Source organism: Dendrobates tinctorius, unplaced genomic scaffold (assembly GCF_039654945.1).
Source record: "Dendrobates tinctorius isolate UK_male_01 unplaced genomic scaffold, ASM3965494v1 ptg000046l, whole genome shotgun sequence".
NCBI classification, from domain to species: Eukaryota; Metazoa; Chordata; class Amphibia; order Anura; family Dendrobatidae; genus Dendrobates; species Dendrobates tinctorius.
Genome location: NW_027361714.1, coordinates 47387229 through 47405497, shown reverse-complemented (window position 1 = coordinate 47405497; position 18269 = coordinate 47387229). Strand labels below are relative to the sequence as shown.

Below are 18269 nucleotides of genomic sequence, written 5' to 3'. Positions count from 1 at the left end.
TTCTTCTCTTTATTTAAGGGAACCTAGTGACACAGACTGGATAATTATGCTAACTTCTTAGCACATTGTACACATGGATCACATCCATTTTGATTACTGTATATACTTGTGTATAAGCCGACCACTCTAATTTTGCCACAAAAACTGGGAAAACTTTTGACTCATGTATAAGCCTAGGGTGGAAAATGCAGCAGCTACTGGTAAATTTCAAAAATAAAAATAGATACCAATAAAAGTAAAATTAATTGAGACACCAGTAGGTTAAATGTTTTTGAATATCCATATTGAATCAGGAGCCCCATATAATGCTCCATACAGTTCATGATGGCCCCATAAGATGCTCCATACAAAATATACCCCATATAATGCTGGCCAAAGGTTAATAATGGCCCCATAAGATGCTCCATAGAATAATATGCCCCATATGCTGCTCCATAAAGGTTATGGCCCCATAAGATGCTCCATAGATGATGCCCCAATATGATGCTCTATAGATTATGCCCCCATAAGATGCGCCATAGATTATGTCCTCATAAGATGCGCCATAGATTATGCCCCCCATAAGATGATCCATAGATTACGCCCCTATATGCTGCCCCATAAAATGCTCCATAGATTTTGCCCCATATGCTGCTGTTGCAAATAAAAAAAAATGAAATACTCACCTCTTGTCGCTGGGGGCCAGGTGCCAGTGTCCTGAGCAGGCAGGGACAGGTGCCGGTCCATCGCTGCTCCCACTCTGTCTTCCGGGTCCTCTGTCAGTGACGTTCAGGCAGCAGACGGCACGCACTAACTACGTCATTGCGCCCTCTGCTGCATGAACGTCACTGACTGAGGACGCGGAGAACAGAGTGGCGCGCAGCAATGGACCGGGGACAGTTGAACATCGCATATACTTACCCCCTCCTGGCTGCAGAGACGTGCCGAGGGGGTAAGTATGATCTCTGACACCCTCGCTCCCCCTCCCCCGCGGACCCCTGGTATATGACTCGAGTATAAGCCGAGCGGGGGACTTTCAGCCCAAAAAAATGGGCTGAAAATCTCGGCTTATACGCGAAAATATACGGTAAATTATGTTCACATCAAGTTTTATCCACAGGTCAGTAGATCTATCTGGACTTACGTCTGAAGTCATAAAAAACAGGGTTCAGGCATATCTGGGCCATTCACCTCAGTTTGCTATGAAGCTGCCGGAGTCACTGTGTGCTCTGTTGGGCAACATTTTCAGCAGTATCTGCCTATTTATGAAAACTTGATAGCATGCATTTTGTTGACTGCCTCAAATAGGCTGATACTGCCAAAAATGATGTCCTAAAGAGCAGAAAGTGACTATGTTTTATGAAAGCCAAGAGCCCCGAGAGTGGATACACCCAAATCTCATTATTCAGGGTTTCAGATGTAAGCCCCAATGGCGCCCCTGATACATGCATAAAACGTGATGTTAATACAGCTTAAATCTTCAATACACATACATTCACATCAAAGAATAGAAAGGTTGTAAAATGCAAAACTCAATAAATATATAATAGTTAGTATGATAATACTTACTTTCACACGTCTGACAGCATAGGTATGACCATGGAGTTCAAAGACAGGTTGACGGATTGCTCTTAAATCCCAGCCTTTTAAACTGCAATCAACAGCACCTGTTACAAGCAGATTCTACATAAGAGAAAATAATGAGATGATTAGCATGCTAGCATGCCTATGAGAGTTAAGTTATATATATAAAATATTACAACACCTTTTTGAAATGACAGTTTTTTTCATGGAAAAAAAACATATCAAGAAGAATAATTTCTGAACTTTTGCCAACTTTCATGCTACCCATAATCTATACAAATCCATTGATAAGTAAACTGAAATCATTTTGAAGGGGGAAATAACAAAACTAAAATAAAGAGGTTCCATGTGTGGACACTCTCGAAAAATATGCATATTGTCTCTTCAGAGAGAACAGGAACTAGACTTCTAGTGCCATCTATTGGAAGCAGCGATCCTAAATGTCAATATTGTTTCTTTAACAAGCCTTGCAACATGACTTAAGATAAAAGCCAAAGATTCTGGTTTGGCTTTTATCCTAAGTCATATTTCAAGCCTTGTTACAGAGATGACTTTTAGGATCGCTTCTTTCAACAGGTAGAGCTAGAGTTCTAGTCCTCTTCCTCTCTGAAGAGACAATTTAGATATGTAATTTCCAAGAGAAGCATGCATGGTGTATAAGTCTCCTCACTCTGACATGCCAGGCATGGCTGATCACTCTCCACATGATTCTCCATTACGAGTCTTACAACACAGGGTGTGGTTGTATTCATAATTAACCAATCACATGTAAACTCATGTTAAATATTAGTCAGTACACAGTTGCCATAATTTACAGTGATTCTGATTCTTAGTTGCATTTTACAGCAAAAGTCATGGTCTGGAAACAGCTTACAACAAAGCAAAGAGAACTCATTTTTTGAAAGTTATCAGCCACAAGAAAGGTATTAAAATGTTTTTTCCAAGCCATTCAATATATAATGAAACACTGAAGACCATGATCAATAAATGACTTAAAATTGGCACAAAAGTGACATTAACTAGAACTGGATATCCCTCAAAAATTGATGAAAAGACAAGACAAAAATTAGTCCAGAAAACTGCAAAGAGGCATACAGCAACATTAAAGGAGCTGCAGGGATTTCTGACATGTACTGGTTGTGTACTGTGACAATCTCCCATATTCTTCGTATGTCTGGCCTGTGCGGTAGGTTGGCAAGGCGGAAGTCTTTTCTTACAAAGAAAAACATCCAAGCCCAGCCATGTATTGCCAAAATCTAGATGAAGACTGCAAAAAGCATGAGGTAAAATATATTATGGTCTGATGATACCAAGAATAAACTTTGTGGCCATAATTCCAAAACTTAAGAATAAAGTCAACATTGCACATCAAAAGATCACTGTACCCAAAGTGAACCATGGTGGAAGAAGCATTATGCTTTAGGGCTGTTATTTTGTAGCTGGAACTAGCACTTTATTATAGGTGAAGGGAATTATGAACAATTCCAAATAATAGTCAATTTTGCGTTTAAAACCTTCAGGCCTCTCATACAAAACTGAAAACAGACCATGACTTTTGCTGTAAAATGCAACTAAGAATCAGAATCACTGTAAATTATGGCAACTGTGTACCGACTAATATTTAATATGAGTTTACATGTCATTGGTTAATTATGAATACAACCACATCCTGTGTTGCAAGACTCTTAATGGAGAATCATGTGGAGAGTGATCAGCCATGCCTGGCATGTCAGAGTGAGGAGACTTATACACCATGCATGCTTCTCTTGGAAATTACATATCTAAATGGTCTCTTCAGAGAGGAAGAGGACTAGAACACTAGCTCTACCTGTTGAAAGAAGCGATCCTAAAAGTCATCTCTGTAACAAGGCTTGAAATATGACTTAGGATAAAAGCCAAACCAGAATCTTTGGCTTTTATCTTAAGTCATGTTGCAAGGCTTGTTAAAGAAACAATATTGACATTTAGGATCGCTGCTTCCAATAGATGGCACTAGATTTCTAGTTCCTGTTCTCTCTGAAGAGAAAATTTGCATATTTTTCTAGAGTGTCCACACATGGAACCACTTTAATTTTAGTTTTGTTATTTCCCCCTTCAAAATGATTTGAGTTTATCAATAAATAAAACTCTTTGAATGAGGTGTGTCCAAACTTTTGGTCTGTACTGTGTATATATATATATATATATATATATATATATATATACACACACACACACGCACACACTGTACTGTGCAAGAGCTTTAGGCAAATGTGGAGGAAGAGGAAATAACTGCAAAGTAAGAATGCTTTCAAAAACAGAGGTGTTAATTGTTTTTTTCCTAGCATAAAACAAAATGCATGGTGACTAAACAAAAGAGAAATCTAGATCATGTCAATATTTGGAGTGACCATTCTGTCTTCAAAGCAGCCTCAAGGCATCAATACTTCTAGACACACTTGCACGCAGTATTTGAAGGAACCCAGAAGAGAGGTTGTTCCAAGTATCTTGGAGAACTAACCACAAACTTGTGTATATAGGTGTGTGCAAATCATTATGTCTCTTCATGTAATCCCAGACATACTTCATGGTGTTGAGACAAGGGCTCTTTCGGCCATGTTGTCAATTCCAGGACTTGAGTTCCTTCAAAAACTCTGCAATTGTAAATTCTCTATGACTAAGGACGCACACAGCACCAGAAACGAGAGTTTTTCTATTACCAGCATGTGGATTTTAATTCTTTAATACTTATGTGGTGGGTCACTGGGGAGGCTCCAGATGTTGCAGAAGGGTCAGCTGGGGCATGTAGTCCCACTGGCAGCAGATAATGATGTCACGGTAGCAGAAGTCGCTGGAACAATCAACACTCCCCTCGTGTCCACAACAATTGTCAATAGCGGGAGGTGGCACTTGTGGATGGTATAGGACCCCCAGTGTCTGGGTGTAGGTTTTGGAGCGACTGTGGTGTTTGTGCAATCTCACGCAGCCAGACACACAGGTGAACTTGTAAACATAACAATTTTACGGAAAGAGATAACGGGATACAGTCTCTCTCTTAAAGGTAAAGTTCACAATATTTTGTGCATATGAAAGTAATGGTTCTCTCCTCATGAGGCAAGTGAGGTTATGGCCTCTCAAGGTGGCTGGTGCATAGTTCTCTTCACTTGCTATTAGAAGAAATGCTATGCACAGTTCAAGAAATATTACTCTGTGGAAACACACTAAAGTGTGGAAGCACTCACGGTTTGAGCCTACCGTTCCCTATTTCAGGGGTAGGTTAAACAAACTCGGTGGCGTGGCAGCCACGTGGATTTGGTCCTGGCTAGAAGCAAACAGGAGAACCAGCATACAGGAGAGCACATGTGCAGCGTTATCTCTCCTGACTGGATGAGGCTTCACTTCTTTGTGGAGGAGATTATGAGGAAAAGAAGCAAGCAGGAGGGCGGCGGCGCAAGAAGATGGGAAGTGCCAGACCCGAACCTGCGACACCCATCGGACCGGACCCCCCCCCCGGGTGAGTATAATAAGTTATTTTTCTTCTCTTGCAGGTCGGATCAGGGGCTTATCTACAGCATTATAGAATGCTGCAGACAAGCCCTAAAAGGCAGTGGCCGCATCTTATAGCGGCCAAAACAGCTGACAGGTTCCCTTTAACATTAATATACACATTGGCCAGTACTATTTTTTGGATGTACCAATCAACTTAATTTCCTGACGGTAAGTCGTATTTAAAACAGCACACATTGCATGCAAGGCACAGATTTGGTCATTCACTGCAAGGTGAGCGATTTATTCACTCTTTTGTGTGCAACTGAACCTAGAAGAATTGATACTGTTTTGAAAACAAAAGGTGGTCACACCAAATATTGCATAGATTTAGATTTCTCTCTTTTTCCATTCACATTGCATTTTGCTTATTGATTTAAATAAACTAACATGTCTTTTTTAAAGCATTTCTTCTTAGCCGCAATTTTTTAGGCAATAAAAAAACTGCTGGAGTGCTCCTTTAACCCCTTCCTGACATGCGCAATGCTAGTACTGCTCTGCGGGAGATGCGTTCCCGCAAACAGCTGTACTAGTATGGCGCGGCAATCACGCAGCCTCATGCTTAGGTCCTTCGGGGTCCTGCAGGAAAGGTGGCTTGTGAGTAGAGAGGAGCGAATTTGTTCAGATTTTGGGTCCGAATCTGATTTTGACATATTCGACCCATATTCGAACACTATTCCAGCCAAATATATGTCTCATGTTTGGTTCCGAACATATTCGGAAATTTCTACTCCCATTGACTCTAATGACATTCGGCTGTGTTCGACAAATATTTCAAAAACATTATTCAAATCCGATCGTATTCGAAAACAAATCTGAACAAATTTGCTCATCCCTACTTGTGAGCGCCTGCTGAGAGCAGGCGCCGGCATGCCTCCTTCCATGCCTGTCAAATCCTGATCTGATACTTAGCAGTGCAGAGTGTCAGATCAGCGATCTAATGTAATATAGTAAAGTCCCATCCTGTGACAATGTAAAAAAGTTAAAAAAAAAAATTCATAATGTGAAAAAATATTTTTTAAAAATCCCTAAATAAAGAAAAAAAATATAAATATTTTTCCAATAAATACCTTTATACAATAAATAAAATAAAAGTACACACATTTGGTATTGTCACGTCAGTAACGACCAGCTCTATAAACTGTCTCACTAGTTAACCCCCGCAGTGAACACTTAAAAAAAAAAAACGAGGCAAACAACAATGCTTTATATTGCCGAACAAAAAGTGCAATAAAACGCAATCAAAGAAACTAATGTAAATAAAAGTGGTACTGCTGAAAACGTCATCTTGTCCCTCAAAAAACAAGCTCCATCAGCAGAAAAAATAAAAATATTATAGCTCTCAGTATAAAGTGATGCAAAAATAATTTTTTCTAAAAAATAGTTTTTGTGTAAAAGGGGCATAAAAAACAATATAAATGAGGTATCGCTGTAATCGTACGGACCCGAAGAATAAAACAGTCTTACCAATTTTACCACACGCGGAATGGTTTAAAAAAAAAAAGCAATTCCTGAATTTCTGGTTTATGTTCATTCTCTCTCCCAAAAATCAGAATAGAAAGTGATCAAAAAAATCTCATATGCTCGAACATGGTACCAATAAAAACATCAGCTCGTATCGCAAAAAACAAGCCCTCACATGACTCTGTCGGACGAAATATTAAAAAATTATAGCTCTCAAAGTATGGTGACACAAAATTAGTTTTCACGTCTTTTAGTGTGCGACAGCAGCCAAACATAAAAACCCAATATAAATCTGGCATCGCTGTAATCGCACTGACCCGAAGAATAAAGTCGCCTAATCACTTATACCGCACGAGGAACGGTGTAAAAAATAAATAAAACCAATTCTTCACATGCTGTTCATTTTTTCATTCTGCCTCCCAAAGATTGCAGTAAAGCGTGGCGCACATTTATACTGCGCATTGTGCTGAGCGCTTACACAGAGTTTCCGGGGGAAAATTCAAAATAAAGGGGCAGATGGAGGCACCGTGGATGCTGTCTGACCTGTGATCTGACGGTGTCTGTCTTTTTTAGGATTGCATAAAAGCGCCGTCGGCCACAGTTTTATGCACTTCTGGAAAGGACAACGCTGAACAGAGCCAGACGGAGTCCAGAGTAAATCTGCTGCCTCATTACAGTGAATGGATCCCTTGCGGGTTTCATCTGAATGACGTCACTCAGAGTTTTAGATGGAAACCCCAAAATAAGTGGTCAGGGTAGAGCGCCAGATAAATGTGATCCAATCGTTATGTCAAATGTTCCCAACAAAAGCTTCAACTCAATCCACGAAAAAAGCAAGTCCCCACTCAGATCTGTCATCTGTTAACGAAAATATAGGGGCTTCCACGTTACTGGTAGCACAAAGCCTCTGGAAAAGCTAAATGGCTACTCGCTCCCCAAAAGAAATTCAGCAAATTCTCCATTCCAAAATCCAAATGACCCCCCCTTGAGCCCCAGTGTGCCTAAACCACATCTAGCGCCCACATGTTTGGCATTTCTGTAGTGATGAGAACCCATCTAATTTACAGGTGTGTGTCTCCAGAAGCATGAGCTGGGCATAATGTACTGGTGATAGCAAAGTACTGGTCACTACAACGGCAGTTTACAATTTTCACTCCGCAACATCCACTGCTGCATTTTTTTGGAAAACACCCAAAATGTCAAAATCGTCACTAAATCTGTAGATAAGTTCCCAAGGGGTTATAATTTCTAAAATGTGGTCACTTGAGGGGGGATTCTGCTTTTCTATCACTTAGGGGCTCTTTATATGGAATCCGCAAACTAGTCTAGGAAAATCTTGACTACCAGAGGCAAACAGCGCTCCATCCCTCCAGAGTCTTTCCATATGGCAAAGTAGTACTGTACAGCCACATATGTAGTATTGCCACATTTAGCAGAAAATGCGGGACAAATTTTGGTGCCATTTTTACCCATTTCCCAGTGTGAAAATGTAAAACTTGGGGCTAACACGCAATCTTGGTGGTAAAAATGTAAATTATTATTTCTTCATTGTCCAATAGTATAAAAGTTTGTGACACACCTATGGTGTCAATATAATCACTGCACCCCTATATGAAATCATTGAGAGGTTTAATTGGTAAAATGGGGTCACTTATGGGGGTTCTGCTGTCCAGGCCCCTCAGGGGCTCTGCCAAAGTAACATAGCACTCTCAAACAAGTGCTGCAAAATCTGCAAGGTAATATGGCACGACTTCCTTTCTGAGCTTTGCACTGTGCCTCAAAAGTAGTTTTCGACCACATATGGCGTTTCAGTGAATTAAGGAGAAACTGCACATCAAAATTTGGGTCCATTTTCTCCTTTTGCCCTTGTGAAAATATAAAAGAGTTTTGTGGGAAAAATGTGATTTATTTTATTTTCACGGCTTAACGTTATAAACTTCTGTGAAGCACCTGGGGGTTGAAGATGCTCAATACACATCTAGATAAGGTCCCAAAGGGGTCTAGTTTCCAAAATGGTGTCATTTGTGGGGGGTTTCCACTGTTGAAGCACATCAGGGGCTCTTCAAATGCAGTATGGAGTCTGCTAATTATTCCATCAAATTTTGCATTCAAAAAGACAAATGGCGCTCCTCCCTTCCAAGCCCTGCCGTGTACCCAAACAGTAGTATTCCCCCACATAGGAGAAATTGGCGTACTTACTCTTATGAAAATGCAAAATTTGGAGTTAAAAAAGATTTATCTGGGAAAAATATTTTTTTTTATTTTCACAGCTCTACGTTATAAACTTCTGTGAAGCACGTCTGGGTTCAAGGTGCTCAATACACACCTAGATAAGTTCCCTAAGGGGACTAGTTTCCAAAATGTTGTCATTTGTGGGGTATTTCCACTGTTTGGCACATCAAGGGCTCTCCAAACACAACATGGCATCCGCTAATTATTCCAGCAAATTTTACATTCAAAAAGTGAAATGGCGCTCCATCCCTTCCGAGTCCTACCGTGTGCCCAAACAATAGACTTGAACAACAAAAGGTATGGTCCATTTTCTCCTGTTACCCTTGCAAAAGTAAAAAAAAATAGGTCTAAAGGAAACGTTTTGTGGAAGAAAAGTAAATGTTTATTTTTTCCTTCCACATTCCAAAAATTCCTGTGAAGCACCTGAAGAGTTAATAAACTTCTTGAAAGTGGTTTTGAGTACATTGAGGGGTGCATGTTTTAGAATGGTGTCATTTGTGATTATTTTCTGTCATATAGGCCCGTCAAAGTCACTTCAAATGTGAGGTGGTCTCTAAAAAAAATGGTTTTGCAAATTTTGTTGTAAAAATTAAAAATCGCTGGTCAACTTTTAACCCTTATATCTTCCTAACAAAAAAAGTATGTTTTCAAAATTGTGCTGTAAGTAAAGTAGACATGTGGGAAATGTTATTTATTAACTATTTTGTAAGATATGACTCTAGTTTAAGGGCATAAAAATTAAAAGTTTGAAAAATGAAAAATTTTCACCAAATTTCCGGTTTTTCACAAATAAACACAAATCATATCATAGAAATTTTATCACTATCATAAAGTACAATATGTCATGAGAAAACAATATCAGAATCACCAGGATCCGTTGAAGCGCTCTCATACAGTGACAGTGGTCAGAATTTTAAAACTTGGCCTGTTAGGAAAGTGAAAACAGGCTTCACAGTGAAAGGGTAAAACTCCTGAAATCTGAAATTTAATACAGTGTGACATTTGGTGAGGTTATTTTCAGAGGTAGTGGTGAGAGATGAGTAAACCAACAAGGAGGCATATTTTTCAATTTTTTGTAACTTTCTTGTGCAGGGCAAACATAAACTAGGAAGTCATGATGCGCCAGCTTTGTAACAGAGACTTATACTTTTTGATAAATCTGGTGCATCTTTAGTCTAATCTAAATTTTATCCCCTTTTAGTTTTCTAAAAATTGGGAAAAGATGTTGCCATATATTTGTTGCACAGTGTCAAACGTTAAATCACACCAAAAATCCCCTTTTTCACTAAGTGAAAGTGTCTAAAACATAATAAAGATGAAGCAAGCAATTAAAGTATTTTTTTGTGAATTGCTAATTTTTTTTCCAGTGCTTTAACAAAACATTTGAAATGTCATAAGCTTGTATGAGTTGGAATCCTTTTACTAAGATGCCCACCAATAGCTAAAATTAGGGCCTGCTCTCCTCTAAGATTGAAGACTCATTGGTCTTACTTACATGGGACTGACCTTTATTCTTGGGGTGGAGAACAGCACTTTAGCTGAGACGAAATATCTGCTCCTTTGTTTTATGGATTGTTTGCAGTCTCAATACCTGGACCTACACTGATCAGTACTTCTGACAAATTTCTATGAAATGTCAAAAGTTTTGTAGAAATGTAATCACACTTCAAGCATATGAAAGCAATCCTGTAGAGAGATTGCCAGTTCTTCTCATTGCTAATCTGAAGCTACAGTACATACAGGTTTTTTAAGAGATTTTTCTATTTTAACCCCTTCCCAACCAGACGTGTTTCTTAGTCACCTTCGCCCAAGAGACATAACTTTTTTTTTATATTTTTCCACAGACACTCATATGAGGGCTTGTTTTAAAAGGGACGAGTTACAGTTTTGGCTGTGTGCCCATGTTGCGTTCCCATGCAATCCTATGGGATTCCTCAATAGCTGTGCCCATGCTGCCGATTTTACCGCTGCGGAATTGCATCGTGGTAAAATCCACAGCATATACATTAAATCTGCGGAATCGCGGCGATTCCGCCGCCATATGATTGCATTGAAACTCTCACTTTACGCATGTGGCTATGCCAACCATGCGTAACTTGAGCGCTTCATGTGCGGATAGTACCCAGGGTCTGGAGGAGAAATAAAAAATATGATTATTCTCACCTTCTGACGGCCCCCGATGTCCTTAGCGGCACTCCCAGTACGCATTTCTGCAACGTGGGCACTTAGCCTTATAGTTTTGACACCATTCATATTACCATACAATATTAACCCTTTCATGACCCAGCCTATTTTGACCTTAATGACCAGGCCATTTTTTGCAATTCTGAACAGTGTCTCTTTATGAGGTAATAACTCAGGAACGCTTCAACGCATCCTAGCGATTCTGAGATTATTTTTTCGTTATATATTGGGCTTCATGATAGTGGTAAATTTAGGTAGATAATTTTTGCGTTTATTTGTGAAAAAAATGGAAATTTGGCGAAAATTTTGAAAATTTCGCAATTTTTCAATGGAAAATTAGCTCCAATTGTTAGCGGACACCATGTCGCATTTGGAGAGCCCCTGTGCGCCTAAACATTGGAGCTCCTCCACAAGTGATCCCATTTTGGAAACTAGACCCCCGAAGGAACTTATCTAGATGTCTGGTGAGCACTTTGAACCCCCAAGTGCTTCACAGAAGTTTATAACGCAGAGCAGTGAAAATAAAAAATCTTTTTTTTTCCTCAAAAATGATTTTTTAGCCCGCTATTTTTTATTTTCACAAGGCTAACAGGAGAAACTGGACCACAAAAGTTGTTGTGCAATTTGTCCTGAGTACACTGATACCCTATATGTGGGGGGGGAAACCACTGTTCGGAAGCATGGGAGAGCTCAGAAGGGAAGGAGCGCCATTTTGGAATGCAGACTTTGATGGAATGTTCTGTGGGCGTCATGTTGCGTTTCCAGAGCCCCTGATGTGCCTAAACAATAGAAACCCTCCACAAGTGACCCCATTTTGGAAACTAGAACCCTCAAGTAGCTTATCTAGATGTGTAGTGAGCACTTTGAACCCCCAAGTGCTTCATAGAAGTTTATAACGCAGAAGCATGAAAATAAAAATATAAAAATGTCCTCAAAAATGATTTTTTAGCACACTATTTTTTATTTTCCCAAGGGTAACAGGATAAATTGGACCCGAAAAGTTGTTGTCCAGTTTGTCCTGAGTACGCTGGTACCCCATATGGGGGGGAACCACTGTTTGGGCGCACGGCAGGGCTCAGAAGGGAAGAAGCGTCATTTGACTTTTTGAATGCAAAATTAGCTCCAATCGTTAGCGGACACCATGTCATATTTGGAGAGCCCCTGTGTGCCTAAACATTGGAGCTCCCCCACAAATGACCCCATTTTGGAAACTAGACCCCCTAAGGAACTTATCTAGATGCATAGTGAGGACTTTGAACCCCCAGATGCTTCACAGAAGTTTATAACGCAGAGCAGTGAAAATTAAAAAAAATGTTATTCCTCAAAAAATGATTTTTTTTTAGCCCGCTAAGAGTCCTGAGGAGAGAATTTGCATATTCCCAGTGCCCTCTGGGATAAGTGAAGAGTCTCTGCGAGCTCAACGATTACTGGATTTTGGCCGTTGCAGCTAAAAAGAGGAAATCGGTAAACCGCGCGTCGATAATTTTGGCTCATTTTTCATCACTATGAAATCTCTTTAGCAATAACAATATGGAAGAGGCCAGGAGACATTTGGTGAGCTGCATTTCTTGCTACATGTTCACAGACTTACCAGTGGAAAAGCCAAACTTCACATGCCACAAATGCAAGCTTGTGTCCTTGTTGGAGGAAAAGTTGCAAAATCTCAGAGAGGTTAGCTACATTGAAGATCATTAAAGAAGGTGAAGAGTTCTTAGACAGAGCAGAATTATCTCTTCATGTTACAGAAAGAGAAGAAATTCGAAGTGCACCTGAAGAAACAGAGGAATGGAAGCAAGTGACCCAGAGAAGCAGGAGGATCGGGAGGCAGTCAGCGCCCATACTGCTAAGGAACCAGTACCAGGCTCTTACGCAGGAGAACGATGAAGAAATACATCGGGATAAGACTTTGCCCACAAACAGCAACCTTGTACGCCTTCAGAATCCTCCTGGATGGAGAAAGATGTTGTGAAGAAGAAACGGAGAGTGGTGGTCATGGGGGATTCTCTGTTGAGAGGAACAGAGGCCGCTATCTGCAGACCGGATATAACCTCAAGAGAAATGTGCTGTCTCCCAGGTGCAAAAATTAAAGATGTGTCTGACAGGATATCAGGACTCTTCAGACCTACAGATGATCACCCATTCCTGCTAATACATGTGGGGACAAATGACACAGCAAGAAACGACCTGGAAACCATCTGCAGTGACTTTGAAAACTTAGATAAGAAAGTGAAAGAACTGGGAGAGCAGGTGGTCTTCTCTTCCATCCTCCCGGTGGATGGCCATGGAACAAGGAGGTGGAATAAGATTCTGCAGGTGAACAACTGGCTACGTCGATGGTGCCGTCAGCAAGGATTTGGATTTCTGGATCACGGAGTGAATTACCTACATGATTGACTACTTGCTAGAGATGGGGTGCACCTTGCGAAGACTGGAAAACATGTATTTGGAAGTCGCCTTGCTACACTCATCAGGAGAGCTTTAAACTAGAACAATGTGGGAAGGGAAGCAAAAGGTCAGAAAAAGCCATACACCTGACAAATGCTATTGAGAACTCTGCTATTAGAAATGGAAAGGAAGAACAAAGACAAATGAATCTAAATAATAAAAATATTGGAGAAAGAGAAACCAATTACAAACTAAAATGTTTCTATAATAATGCACAAAGCATGGGTAACAAACAAGGAGAATTGGAACTACTAACGCAGGAAAAGAAATATGATGTCACTGGAATCACTGAAACTTGGTGGGATGATACACATGATTGGAATACAAGGCTAGAAGGATACAACTTATTTGCTAGAAACAGACTTGATAAACGAGGAGGAGGTGTCGCATTGTATGTTAGAAACGCGTATATCTGCACAGAGATTGAAGCTTCAGAGACTGGGAGTTCTGTGGAAACTGTTTGGATAAGAATACAAGGACAGAACAATGGAAAGGACACCATTCTAGGCATTTACTACAGGCCGCCTGTGCAAGCTGAAGACATGGATGAACTCTTTATGAATCAAATGGCCAAGTTCTCCAAAAAATATGACATAATTGTCATGGCAGATTTCAACTATCCTGACATTTGTTGGGAATCTTTCTCAGGCAAAACTAACAGGTCAAGGAAATTCTTATCCTCTCTTGCTGACAACTTTATCTTCCAAAAGGTAGGGGAGAAAACAAGGGGAACTGCTACCTTGGATCTAATCCTTTAAACAGGGAGGAAATGGTTCAGGAGGTAAAAGTGGCTGGGACCCTAGGAGGTAGCAACCATGCTATTTTAAAATTTTGGATAGCTAGAGGAGGAAGACCTGTATAGACTCCGACGTCAAGGTTAGATTTCAGAAAGGCAGAATTTAAGGGATTCAGAAAGAGAATTGGAGGGAACCAATAGCTGGATATCCTTAGGGACAAAAATGTCCAGGAAGGATGGGAAATCTTGAAAAATGAAATTCTCAATGCACAATTGTTAACAATTCCAATAAGACGGAAGAATAAGAAGCATTTAAGGAAACCAGGAAGGATGAACAAAGAACTTAAGCACATGCTAAAATGGAAGAAAGAAATGTTTATAAAATGGAAAGAGGGCGGCATATCTAAATAATATAATGCTGTCTGCAGAAATTGCAGGGCACAAATCAGATTAGCTAAAGATGACAATGAATTGAGGCTTGCAAGAGATGTCAAAAGCAATAATAGAGGATTTTGGGGATATGTCAAAAGTAAAAGAAAAGTCAAAGATGCTATAGGATTTTTACAGGATGAAAATGATGAAATGGTAAGACAGGATGTTGAGAAAGACGAACTTTTAAATTCCTATTTTGCATCCGTTTTCTCTCAGAAAGGAAATGTAACATTAACTGTTCTTCACTGTCCTATTATGGGAATAGAAGAATCCAGGATATATATATATATATATATATATATATAAACAGAAAGATAGTGAGGAAACACTTAGCTAACTTAAATGAATTCAAGTCTCCAGGTCCAGATGAATTACACCCCAGAGTACTGAAGGAGATAGCAGAAGAAATTTTTGAACCCCTCTCCATAATCTTCGAAAATTCTTGGAGAACAGGAGAAGTCCCAGAGACTGGAGAAGAGCAAATGTTGTTCCTATCTTCAAAAAGGGGAAGAAGGTGGACCCAGGCAACTATAGGCCGGTGAGTCTGACTTCTATACCAGGAAAGATCTTTGAAAAAATTATTAAACAACATGTATGTCAGTACCTGGATAAGAATGAAGTGATTAAACAGAGTCAGCATGGGTTTGTCACTAATAAGTCATGTCAGACTAACTTAATTTCCTTCTATGACAGAATCACTGATTGGGTGGTTCTGGGAAATGCTGTAGATATAGTATATCTTGACTTCAGCAAAGCATTTGACAAAGCATCTCACACAATCCTTATTGAAAAAATGGCTAAGTGTGGAATGGACAAGGCAACTGTTAGGTGGATTCATAACTGGCTTCGTGATCGGACCCAAAGAGTAGTCGTAAATGGCTGCACATCCAGTTGGAAGAATGTCTCAAGTGGGGTACCACAGGGCTCTGTCCTGGGCCCTGTATTGTTCAACATCTTTATCAACGATTTAGATGAAGGAATTGAGGGTAAACTGAGTAAATTTGCTGATGACATAAAGCTAGGAGGGATAGCTAATACTAGAGAAGAGAGAGGGAGGATTCAAAAAGATATAAACAAACTGGAGCAGTAGGCAGCAACTAACAGAATGTTTGTTTTTTTTTCAGAAAATATTTATTAAAGTTTTTTTATAACAAAGAAAGGGTACAATACAATAGACCATATGCTACCATTATCTGGGTAGTTAAACATTATTTAAGTATGGAAGTAGAGAAAAGAAGGGAAAGACATGAGGGAGAAGACATAGTAGTAAGAGTAAGGAAAAAAAAATAGGTATGGGGATATAGGGTAAGGGAAGGAAGAAGGGGGGGGTGATTATAGCCCATCAGTAAAAAATAATTTAACTTATTTAACTCAAATCATCTAAATTACTCAGGAGCTAATTATGTATCCAGTTGGCAAATTCCGGACTCTCGTTGAATGAATGCCAAGGAAACCAAGTGTGTCCCTGTCTAGATATGGAGCCCCCATCTTGGGACATCAGTGATTCCATACGCTCCAATCTGTCCATCTCCACCACCCATTCCATCACAGAAGGGACCCTCATGGATCTCCAATGTCTGGGTATGATCATTCTTGCTGCTATTAGGCAAAGTCTCCAGAGGCCCCTTTTAATTGTTTTTAATGGGCCAGGGATCAAAGAAAGGAGAGCAATCTGAGGAGATGGTTCATATCTGATTCCAGAGATGATATAGAAAATCTGGAAGATCGCCGACCAAAATGGCTTCAGCAGACGACAGGACCACCAGACATGTAGCATGGAGCCCCCGTCCTCTCCGCATCTCCAGCATAAATCAGGGACCCCCGGATAAATCTTGTGCAGCAAGTCAGGGCATCTATACCATCTAGTCAAGATTTTGTAGTTCTTCTCCTGTGACTCACAAGAGATAGACAACTTATGAGTCAGGGTGAAGATTTTATGGCGATCCGCATCGGAAAAGTTAATCCGCAGATCTTTCTCCCATGCAGTGATGAAGCGGGGCGTGTCTGTAGATTCCAAATCAGAGATCAGGCCATAGAGGAGTGAGATCACATGAGCAGGGCCCTCCGTTAGCTGCATAAGGGTCTCAAATGGTGTCGGCAGACCAAGAGCTATCTTTGAAAAACAGCTCTTGAGCTGAATAAATTCAAGCCAGGGTATCGATCTCCCCGGGCAGGCCGTCCTCATATCCCCCACCGCAGGGAATCCTGCAATCTTGTCCGCAGCCTGGCCCAGACTAACCCGGTCGTCAGAGTCCCAACAAAGAAATGAAGTCCGTGTCGTGGCAGGAGGGAAGTCTATGTTATTAAAGAGGGGGCCTAATCTACTTGGTCTGTTAATGATTTTCATTTTGGTGCTATATTTGTACCAGAAATTTATTACCACTTGTGTGAGCGGTGGGAATTCAGAAACTGTGTAGTTCCGAGGATCATAGGTCCAAGGGAGCCAATACAGTGAATGTGGGGACATCAGCTTTTCAATGATCACCCATTGTTTATACAGGTCACCATATCTCCAGTCCACCAGTCTGGAAAGAAGAGCAGACCGGTAATATGTTTTAAAATTAGGAAGACCCATGCCACCCCTCGACTTAGGTCTAATCAGAGTGGAGAACCCAAGTCTTGGTTTTCTTACGCCCCAAACAAAACTGTTAATTGCTGATTGGAGACGGTTAAAGAAATGATCAGGAACAAAAATAGGGACTGTCTGGAAAAGATAAAGAAAACGGGGAAGAATGTCCATTTTGACTGCATTAATACGGCCAAACCAGGAAAGTTGGGATCTATTGTATTTCTTCAAGTCAGCTAGGGTAGTATGGAGGAGTGGGATATAATTAAGATTGAGTAGATCATTGGAGTTTTTAGGAATCATAACTCCCAGGTATTTAAGTGCCCTGTCCTCCCACCTAAAAGGGAAGGAAGATTGGAGTCTATGGGCCTCTTCCTCGGGGAGAGTTATGTTCAAAATTTCTGTTTTGGAGTAATTAACTTTAAAGTTAGATACCTCCCCAAATTTTAGGAACTCTCGCATGAGCACTGGGAACGCAATTGTAGGGTTTGTCACGTATATTAATAAATCATCTGCGTATATTGATAGTTTAAAATTATCGTGGCCAATCTGTATGCCCTTAATATCAGGAGCGCTCCGCAGTGCAACTGCCAGGTGCTCCATGGCAATTATATAAAGCAGAGGGGACAATGGACACCCCTGTCTGGTACCATTAGATATGCTCAAGCAAGATGAAAGAGTACCGTTGACTCTAATACGAGCCGTGGGGTTTTGGTACAAAGCGAATATTCTCCCCAGCATTGTAGACCCCAGTCCCAGTTGTGTCAATGAAGAACGTAAAAAGGTCCACCCAAGGCGATCAAAAGCCTTCTCGGCGTCAATAGATAAAAGGCAAGCTGGAATCTTGTGCCTGCGTACATAAGATGCGAGCAGTAGTGTTTTAACCGTGTTGTCTTTGGCCTCTCGTTTCTGCACGAATCCGGCCTGATCACCATGGATGGATCCCGGAAGTAGAGGGCTCAACCTGTTAGCCAACGCCTTAGCAAAGACCTTCACATCCACATTAATAAGTGAGATGGGACGATAATTTGAACACATCGAATGGTCCTTACCAGGTTTAGGTATCACCGTAATTGTGGCGGCCAAGGTCTGTCTGGAAAAAGGACAGGTCTCTGAGATAGA

At 40.5% G+C, this 18269-nt stretch overlaps 1 protein-coding gene across 3 annotated transcripts in view; it reads right to left on the bottom strand.

Annotated features, from left to right (window-relative positions):
* Window positions 1-18269, bottom strand: part of PEX7 (peroxisomal biogenesis factor 7) — a 350516-nt gene that overhangs the window by 142782 nt on the left and 189465 nt on the right. For all 3 annotated transcript variants that reach the window (XM_073575890.1, XM_073575893.1, XM_073575892.1), the window contains one exon: window positions 1549-1662. In XM_073575890.1, the coding sequence (XP_073431991.1) occupies window positions 1549-1662 (114 nt within the window). The remainder of the gene's footprint in view (window positions 1-1548; window positions 1663-18269) is intronic.